Below are 10832 nucleotides of genomic sequence, written 5' to 3' on the forward strand. Positions count from 1 at the left end.
GAGGACGGCTTGGGAAGCTGGGAAGGCATAAAATAGGAAACAGAGGGACTGTGGATGTGGTTTAGTCAGTAAAGGGCTTAATGGACAAGCTTAATGACCCGAGTTAAGATGCCCACATACAAAGTAGGCACAGTGGCGTAACTAAAGTCTCAGCCCAGTGGGTGTGGATCTCTGGAGCTCACTGCAAGCCAATCTTGCTGAATTGATGAGTTCCAGGTTCAAAGAGAGATACTGTCTCAAAAAAACTAAGGTAGACAACAACTGAAAAAGACATATCTAGAGTCTACAGGTGCACATGTGCACACAGAGGCACACACACACACATGTACACATACACACAAATGAAATGGACAACAAAGAAATAGCCATGTTGTGTAAGGAAAATGTGTGTGTGTGTGTGTGTGTGTGTGTGTGTGCAAGGAAGTGAGTTTTGTGGTGGTCGTAAGTTTCTATGTGTGATTTTCTTTGAATTTGTAGAAATGAGAACCTAACATATAGGAACATTTTATTTATGAGATTTGTAATTGTAATTGCCATATTCAGGAGGATTAACAAATGTATTTTGTATTTGATATTTAGATGCATGCTTGCTGAATTTGTAAGTTTAATTCTTAGGCAGTTTGAGTGCTTTAGGAGAAGCTAACTTGGGGGGAGTTTTGAGGTATTTGGCTTATATGATCTATGCTAAGTCCTGAGAATTTTGTCCCTAATGCTTATAAATGCTCCTGTTAGAGATTTGATAGCTTTAAGAAAAACCAGATGTATTAAGTGTGTGATTTTCGTTTGAAATGTTTAGGAAGAACTTAATTAGTCAAGCTTATAAGTGGTGCTTAGATTTTAAAGACTGCATTTGATTTGCTATATTTGAGAGAGCTGTGACTAACTAAAAATATGTAAAAATCCCTTGATGAGTTTGGAAGTGGCGTTGAGATGCTTAGGGGTGGGGCCCTGTCTCACATGAAAGAGCTCCCTGAGCTTTAGTCAAAGGTCAAGAGACAGTGATGCTTATTGGGATCGTTACCTGATATGAAGGAAGTGTTGAGAGCCAAATAAACACTGTAGATGTGCTGAGTTAGAAGTCAGTGAAAAACTCCCATTGTCGTCCAGGTTGTTCATGTAGATCTCATCCATTTCTCTGTCATTGGGTGATCCCTGTGTCTTTCCTAGGGTTCTGTTTTCTAGGTAGCCTCCCTGGAGTTGTGTAGCAGTCTAGTCATCTTTGTTTTACATCTAGTATCCTCCTATGAGTGAGTACATACCATGTTTGTCCTTCTGAGTCTGGGTTATCTCATGAATTATGAACCAACGGCTGTGGAGCCCCCAGCTGGATCAGGCCCTCTGGATAAGTGAGACAATTGAATAGCTTGAACTGTTTGGGAGGCATCCAGGCTGTGGGATCAGGACCTGTCCTTAGTGCATGAGCTGGCTGTTTGGAAGCTTGGGCTTACACAGGGACACTTTGCTCAGCCTGGAAGGAGGGGACTGGATCTGCCTGTACTGAATCCACCAGGTTTAAATGAGTCCCCAGGGGAGTCTTGGCCCTGGAGGAGATGGGAATGGAGGGGAGGGAATGGGGGAAGGTAGGGTGGTGGCGGGAGGTGGGAGGACAGGGGAACCCATGGCTGATGTGTAAAATTAAAACACAAATATAATAATAATAATAATAATAATAATAATAATAATAATAATAATAAAGAAGTCAATGAAAACTCACACAGAGGCCAGAGGCCTTGCAAGGAACAAAACACACTCTCCTTGAGAAGGTGGTGCTGGGTTGGCAGGAGGCATGTCCTACCTGCAGCCCCCAGGCATCAGGCGTCTATTGATAGCTACGACTGTGGACCCAACACAGAACCATAAACTTACTTAAAACCTTATGAATTTAAAAAAGCAAAAAACAAAAAACCAATTTGGCAGTTCTTAAAGATGATTCTGGCAGAAGACAATGCCATTTTACAGTGCCAGAAGGTTGAACACGCACGGTTAATGCATGGTATGGAAGAAAGCTTTTAGTGTGTCTGCAGCATGAGCTGCAATTATGCAGATGATGGACTTCTAGCAGAGTGTGTATGTCTCCACGGGAGGCAGGGGGAGGCAGTGGTGCCGAAAGGCATTTAGCCAGAGATGAGCGGCTCAATCAGGCCGACCTTAAACTGTAATCTCCTCTGGGAAAGATGCTTCACCTTAGTGTTATTATACCTGGTGTGCAAGGAAGCCAAGGGGAGGCCGAGACAGAAATGGGGGTGTCTAATGGATACAGGATCAGTCAGGGTTTATTAAAGATCAGGACGCTAATTACCACTAATGGGGTCTTACTGGGTGTCAGTCAATGATCTGAGACATTTTTATACCTTTTATTCTCTCTTTGTGACAATATCCTATGAGGTTAGGTTCTTTTTTTTTCCTTTGGAGCTGAGGACCGAACCCAGGGCCTTGCACTTGCCAGGCAAGTGCTCTACCACTGAGCTAAATCCCCAGCCCCGAGGTTAGGTTCTTTAAGATATATTTTTGTTATTTTTTATTTCTGTGTATGTGCATGTTTGTGTATGGATTTGTGTACATGAGTACCATGCCCACAGAGGTCAGAAGATCATGTTAGAGTCCCTGGAACTGGAATTACAGGTGGTTGTGAGCCACTGAACATGGTTACTGGGAACTGAGCTCTGGTCCTCTGGAAGAGCAGCAAGTGTTCTTTTTTTTTTTTTTTTTTCTTTTAGAGCTGAGGATCAAACCCAGGGCCTTGTGCTTTCTAGGCAAGTGCTCTACCACTGAGCTAAATCCCCAACCCCAGCAAGTGTTCTTAACTGCTGAGTAATCATCTCTCCAGCCTGGAGTTAGTTTTATTGTGTGCATTTTATCAGACAGTAAAGCTCAGCTAAGTCAAGTGTCTTGATGATGTTGGCATAGCTGGGGCATGGTAGAACCAGTGCTGGAACCTATTGCCTGGCCTTTTTCATACTGAGCGCAGCCGGCTCAGTGTGAAAAAAGTGTGGGTTCTGAGAATCAAACCCAGTCCTGCTGCTTGGAAGGCAATCACCTAACCATGCCAACTCCCCATCATAGATCCAGTTCTTAAAGCAGCTCATGTCTTGCAGTGAACGCAAGCTGAGGTGGAGACCTCGAGGTCATAGTTGAAGTCCCTCTCCTTTCCCTGGGGTCCCTCCTCTGGAGACTCTCCTGTTACCATTCCCTCCGAAGTACAATTGCAGCCTTTCCTGTGGGTGCATGAGAGGGCCATGCACTCTGTCTCCTACCCCATAGCATTCATGGGTCACTCTGTGCTGGAATGTCCCCGTGTCTGAGTGCTAGGCATTGAGGTAAACACTGTTACTACAAAGCCACATAGTCAGCCCCGGACTAGGCACTTAGCTGCTGTGGGCAGGGCTTGGAGGACTGGATGGAGGGTGGTTTCTATAGGTATTGATTCAGAAGGAGGATAAAAGTAGAGTTGGAGAAAAACCTATGGGTTTGATAATAGACTAGGGAAGATAATTGACTATACAATCCCAATATGCCTGGAGAGATTGGGGGTGTGGCGGCAATGATCAACACATTTCCATCTACAGGTCTACTCCTGTAACAGTATGTATTGGGATCATCAGGGAATGATGAGGACCCCATAGGGACTTCCAAGTGGTATGAAGAAGAGATAGGTCTGAATTCGAACTTGTGGGTATTTTAGAATGAAGATGAAATCCTTGATGAAAAGTGTTCTGTCCTGCCAGACGGCTCCATATAGCAGACACTGAGCAGTGTTTTTCTTTTGTTCAACATAGAACATTTTACACATACTTTAGGATGTAATATTCATACATTGAGCTTGGTTTTCGGATCTTCTAGTGTGTAGAGGGAGGCACAGTCAGTTCATCTATACTGAACACAGTTTAATGAATTCTTACTTTGTGCTGGGTAAGTGCTGGGAACAGGAACCATATAGAGTGCCCTTGTTTGCATGGAGCTTGCAGCCAAGTGAGCAGGGAGGAGTGATAGAAAGTTGCAGATCATAGACAGTTACAGTGCTGTTGGCTGAAGGCTATGGGAATGGGTAATGATGTCTCATTTAGAACAGCAGGTCAAAATCAGCTTCTAAGTAGAAGTGTTCTGAGCTGAGGATATGAGTCCTGCAGCACATGGTGTTGGACAGAATCATGTCCACAGGATGGACACTTCATTCTTGTCACCTTCAAAGGATCCCATCAACAAATAAGAATAATGAAAATGGAAAGATGAGAGTCATGGGCAGTGAGTGAACTAAGGATGAGAAAGCCCCAGGAAGGATATCCTATAAAGGTTGATGGACGCAGAGAAGGGATTTGGACCAGTAGAAGCTTCCCCAACCCAGATAGGCAGATTTCAGTTACACACAGGGTAAGGATTTATAGTGATGCGACAATCAAATTGAGCCAATTAGCAAACAGAAGAAAACATTTAAGATGTGTTTGAAACTCTGGCACTCCCCCTGTCTGAAAGGTTGTGAGGTTGAATTTATTCGGAGGTAGAAAATTGTAAAGGGGGCACCTGCTGCACCTGCTGCAGCTGCTGCATTTGATATTTAGAGAAGCCTTACAGCTTCTGCTTTCAATGGCAGTTTTCCTTAGCTACCATCCAAAAGCCACCATAAGTAGTCATGTGTGAGCCCATGCCATGCATAGGCACAAAGAAGCAATGTCCATGGCCTTCGGGCTCTGAGAAGATGGAGAGTTGGCAGACGATGATAAAAGATGCTGCACCTAATTGCCTTAGCAAGGTAGGCAAAGCATCCTACTGGCAGCAGGAAGGTTGGATGAGACAATGAATTGGAAAGCATACAAAAGCAAGACATCATTATCAATTTTATTAACATGAAATCTGCCTAGTTTCCAAGTAACAAATATTAATAAATCATCATGAGCATTTCCAATCCTGTGTCCTTGAACTTATTTAAAATACAAAGCTATATGTTCTTTTCTCTGCAGCCCACTCCTTCTGCCTCCTTCCTCTCCTTCCCCTTCTCTTGGAGCCAGTAAACTTTCCCCACATCCCCAAGGGAGTGCTTTGCTTTGCTTTCAGCCTCCCATCTCCAGTGTGGTATTGGTCACACTCAATTCTCTATTGATCCCTGAAGACTGAGTGAACAGGGGCAAAGACACCAAGGTGATGGTGCCTCAACATCTGAGGGCAAAAGCCGAGGTTAGTGCTTCAACCTCTGGCGTACAGCAGATGTTCAATGATGATTCCATGGGTGGATAACTGAAGAGGAGCTCATTTATTCCCACCCCACATTTGTATGTGAATATAAATCCATTCATTCATTTAGTCTATCCTCCTCCAACAAATACGCTCAATGCTTTTGCTGTGTGGTTTCCTCCACCCAGAATACCCCCTCTATACACGTGGACATAGACACATACGTAACCCCTTTCTCAGATGGTGTTACCACCTTATGCAGTCTTCCTTGAACCATCATGACACTAGAGAGTCCTAGAAGTTGGGAGAACATGTGACAGAGCGTAACAGGGCTGCTGCAGAAAGGAGGTAAGCATTGAACCATTCTTTTAAAGACAGGGGTTCTCTGTGCAGCCCTAGCCATCCTCATGCTGCCTGAGGTAGTCCCATTGGGCTATTTCATTTCACTCAAAACACAACAGTCCAGAACCAGTCTGAACAGCAACCAACTCATATCTTTTATCTCACTGAAGTCACACCTGTCTCTCTCTGGAGAGAAGCCATTGCTTCTCACAGCCTCCTGCTGCTGTGGGCCTGGTTCACGATCCACTTCCCTGTTTGGCTTAGGCTCCGGGGTCCAGTTGCCTGCTCACTCCCTAGAGTCCACTGATAAAAAGGTCATCATCACCAGCCCCTGTAAACTGAGGTCCCACCTCTCAACAGCCCTCGTTTTGGAAAGCCAGGAAACATCACACATACACACACACACACACACACACACACACACACACACACACACACCTGTATCTTTTACACCTAACAAGATGTTTAAATTTTAAGTATGATGCAGGCAAAATTCCTTATGCTTGTTGAAGTTTAGCTGGAGAAAACTGAACTCATTCAGCTTTTATTGCCTCAGAAATCTAAGCACTGCCTTCATAAAATGGGTGTTTTGGTGCTAGAGAGAGAGCTCACTGGTTAAGAGCACTTGTTGCTCTTGTAGAGAGGACCTGGGTTTGGTTGCCAGCACCCACATGGAAGCTTACAACTATCTGTAATTTCAGTTTTCAGGGATCCAATGCCCTCTGCTGAGCCCCTCAGCACCAGGTACTCAAGTTCCACACAGACATACACTCAGGCAAAACATCCATACACATAGAAGAAGACAAAAATAAATCTTTCTAAAACCACTGCTTCTAGAGGAGAGCCCCCCCACACACACACACACACCTCTCCGGCACCTCCATTTACACATGACTGCAGGGAGCATTGAATTAATGCTGCAGTCTGCAATTGAAGCTTTATTTCTCTTCGTATATTTTGGTCCTAAGAAGAAATTTGGCAGAGTTTAGAAGGATAGCTTAACCAAACCAATTCAAAGAGTTTCTTCTCAGGAAAGAGAGACACTCTCGAAGAGGTATGTCTAGGGGCCTGCAAGATGGCACAGCTGGCAGAGGTCCTTGCTGCCAAGTCTGAGATTTATCTCTGGGACCCATGTGATAGGAGAGATCCAGACCCTTGCAGATTGTCCTCTGACCTCCACATACGTCATGACAAACAAATACCTCCCATGCATACAATATGTAAGTGTAAGATATATATGTCTAAGACACTAATTTTCAAAGTTATTACAATAGTGGGAAATTATTGTAGTCATGTAATAGAATGCATCTACTAAGTGTTCCATGTTTTAATGGTCCTAGGGACTGAACCCAGGACTCTATCTGTGCTGGGTGTTTTTACCATTGAGTTACATGCCAGGAGTCTTATTTTTAAAATATTTTATGACATAGAATGTACCCATGCAACAGTATCAGGCAACAACAGTGACTGCATTAAAAACCATGGAAAAGAAAATCAAGAAAGTGAAAAAAAAGTCATCCATTAACAGTTTTTGTTATGATTTAAACTTTACTCCTCACTGCATAAATGGAGGTGTACGACAGAGTCAGAACAGTAACTGTGAGCCAGCATGGTGGGACTTAAAGCTGGGTAACGATCAGTAACGGGATCTTCAGGTACTACTTACATTCTCTTTACAATTTTATGTCTCTTTCCAAATGTTCCTCTAGGAATGGTTTACTTATCAATTCGTGTAACTATTCCATCAACAGGTGGTGAGCTATCAACCTTCTCTTTTGTGCTATGGAGGTTCAAAGCAACCAGCTAGCACAATGTACCTTTTGCTCTGCCCAGAGTTTATAATCCTTTAAAATACAGTAGAATAGCATTTTATCAGATGGTTCGTTTGATCCTGTAATTGTACTTCTGGGAATCTTTTCCAGTTTAAAAAATATAAAACAAAATTATATGGAAATGTTCACGAAAGCATTGGTAAGAAGTGCAAAAATGTCTAGAATTGCTTACCTGCACAATAGTGGGCAAATGGTTAAATGAGACATTATCTATACAATGAGATACTGTGAAGACATTAAGTGTATTTCTGAAGATATAAATTTTTGCTGTGTGACAGTTGGATGCATTTATAAAATAGATTTAGTTATGTTTACCCCATCCTCCTCTCTCACCTCCCTCTCTCTGTGAGGAACCTTCTTCTCAGCTCCCCTTCACTCTCGTGCCTTCCTTTTGTATGTGACCTACTGAGTTTAATTAGAATCTCCTGCCTGAAGAAGGTAAGTTATTAATGTTTCCTGTTAATATCAATGGAAAATGTGAGTTACGGAAACACAGAACGTGACCTCCCTGGAGTAGTTAATACTCGTAAACGAGAATTTCAAATGTTAACAGGTGTTATTTGGGAAGGTGAGGTAACAGTTTTAATTTTTTGTCTATGTTCTTTCTATTTCCAAAATCTTCTGCAATAAATAAGGTTTGATTTTATGGCCAGGAAAAAAAAAAAACATGCTGTCATTTTGCAAGATTTGGTTCAGAAGCTGTCTGTTAATAATTCAAGGGACATTAAAAAATTTAGCATCTCTTGTAAGCATTTCTTGTAACTGCATATCCATGTTGGTGTAAGGAGTATGTGGTGACATAGTGTGAGTGAGCACTCCCCCAGAGACAATTTACTACCCTTTCTTTCTGCAGTGTTCTTGGGGGAGAAAACGGGTATTCATGCAAAAGACCCTTTCATCAGGTGCTCCTGAAGCTGGGAGAGAACAGGAACATGTCCTTGGGGACATGAGTGGCTCACAAACCTGGGTCCTAAATCTAACTTAAAATGTAACCCGGAGCATGTCCCTGTTAGCACCCCTGAGCCACATCTGCACATAGCAAGCACCTGGCCTTTCTTGTCCTCAGAGCCACTGGGCAGTTGTCCCACTGCATTAAGGTCCAGTCATGATTTATAAAGGTAAACAACTGTGGGGATGAAATCTGACTTTCTGCAACAATCCTTTGTGAAGCCCCCAACTCTGATTCCCTATTTAAATCTCCTAAGTTCCCTAGAAAAAGCAGGTTGTGGAACATGTTCCTGTGCAGGTTAGGGAGAAAAAGAGAGGGTGTCTGCTGATGCTCCATCAGCTGTCCAGGGCTCAGGCTCACACCAATGGACAGGTCTCCCTGAAGCTCAGGCAAGGCCCCATTGCAGTGAAAAAACAATCAACTCAGCTCTAATTCATGGAAGAGTGAGTAAACATGTATGTATGGAACAGAAAAGGCATGTTTCACTGTAGTGATAGACCTAGCTACACATCATGCTGGGAGTTATTCATTTAAGAAATCTTCTATGAGTGAAATGCATGTGTCAACACAGAAATATTTACAGGCACACCTCATTTCAGCAAAATCAGTATCTGAGAGCTTGCACAGTCCAAATGACAAGCTTGTAAAACAGTTCCTTCACTAGCACTTTGAATAATTGTTTTACATCCTGCATTTAAAATATACATTGATTCACAAAACATGTTTTATCTAAGACACATCATGAGGAACTTATAAACAACAGTTTTATGCCACTGTCAAGATGGGAATGGAGATTTTTCTTGGCTTTTAAAAGTATTCACTCACCACAGACACCAAACTACAAATAATATATGGTCTTCATATAAAAGAGGGTTATAATTTGGGTTATTTTTTCCTTGCTGTTTTTACCTAATACTTTCCTTAGATTTCTCACATTCATTTATCTCAACAGTAATGGCAAAAACAATCCACTTGCAGGTCCCTGTGGCACTTGTTAAACACACTTTTACATCTCAGTAAACACCAGGTAACTCTGTTTATATAAACCATACACGAAAGACCTGGGACACTCAGAGAAAAGTCAATACCAATAAATCTGTGCTGTAGTCACCAATTTCCCTTCATGACACCTGAGGAGCCCTTCCTTCCAGAGTACCAGCCCTTGTGTTTGAAAGAACCAAGCTTTGTAATTCCAACAGGCGTAATTCCTAACCTGAGGGTTGGAGGAGACTAGTTTTCAATTATTTCTAACAAACACGTTTCTCTGTGGATATACAGGCTAAAAACATTGACCTTTCATAGAAAAAGAAATTAAGAATCTCCCTGGGTCCAAGCTTCCTGGACCCCTGCCTTTGAGAAGCCCTGGAAAGGAACCTGTTTCTCCATTCTGAGGAGGAGGCAAAATCAGAATCTAAAATGTTTCAATACTGCGGTCAAATGGTTTTCCACTCTCATGTAACACTGGAGAGTTGAAGTGGGAATGGAAAGTTCCTGAATCTTCAGAAAAAAAAAAAAAAGAAAACAAAAACAAACAAACAAACAAACAAACAAAAAAACTGAGGAGTTTGCTGAGGTATACTTAAAACACAAAGCCACAACAAAGTGCAACACAGTGACAGATCCAGAGTTCACGATGCCCTGGGCAGAGCCTAGGTCTCTGGCCAAGCCCTTGATACCCCACATCCAGGCACTAAAGTAAAGCAGAGAAAGAATGTATGGGAAAGAGGAAGTAGTTACAGAGACTGGGGGAGGGGGTTGGTGGGTGGATGCAGAAAGGAACGCTAAGTAAAGGAAACAGAAGTATTGAATTGAAAGGAAGAGAGGCTGGTAAGGAGTGGGGAAAATGATGAGAAAGAAAATGGGCTCCTATGTTCAAAGGGACCCAGCAGTCAGGCAGGCAGAGCCCCAGGGCCTGGATGCACAGTTTGGTTCCTGGACCACACCTCCAGCCCCAGACCTCCTTAGTAAAGTCGCGGCACTCTGGGTGCTTTCTCAATTCCACAGACTCACCTGTCGAAGGCCACAGCAGTCATGGAGTAGATGCTGGCGAAGACAGCAGCAATGGGAAAGAAGTTGTGAAACTTGCAGTAGAAGAGACCATAGTACCACTCGTTGTGGACGGCGTAGGTGAAGTTCACCACCGTATTGAATGCAGCCATGGAGGCCTCAGCAAAAGCCAGGTTCACCAGGAAATAATTGGTCACTGTCCTCATTCTCTTATGGGCCAAGATGATCCACATCACCACCACATTGCCCACCACGGAGGTCACCACGATGACCGTGTAGGCAACGGCCCAAAGGACAATTTGCCAGGCAGGTTGCACAAACTGGTTGGACTCAGAAGTGTTGGTGGAGATGTTGGGGAAGAGGTCTGCGTCCACAGGAAGTACATTATCCATGTTGGAGCTAGGCAGCAAAGCCCTGGCTTCTATACAGGCACACACACACACACACACACACACACACACACACACACACACACACACCACGCACCCCTCTTTGCTGCAGAACCTTGTTGCAGTCGCCTGAGGCTTCAGGTCCTG

General features: G+C 43.3%; 1 protein-coding gene across 1 annotated transcript in view; it reads right to left on the bottom strand.

Moving 5' to 3' along the window:
* Tacr1 (tachykinin receptor 1) overlaps nt 1-10732 on the bottom strand; it is a 160748-nt gene extending 150016 nt beyond the window's left edge. Inside the window, exon 1 of the mRNA XM_036182800.1 lies at nt 10300-10732. Coding sequence (XP_036038693.1) covers nt 10300-10688 — 389 coding nt within the window. The 5' untranslated portion in view covers nt 10689-10732. The remainder of the gene's footprint in view (nt 1-10299) is intronic.
* Nucleotides 10733-10832: the final 100 nt, after the last annotated feature.

This window comes from Onychomys torridus, chromosome 3 (assembly GCF_903995425.1).
Source record: "Onychomys torridus chromosome 3, mOncTor1.1, whole genome shotgun sequence".
NCBI lineage: Eukaryota > Metazoa > Chordata > Mammalia > Rodentia > Cricetidae > Onychomys > Onychomys torridus.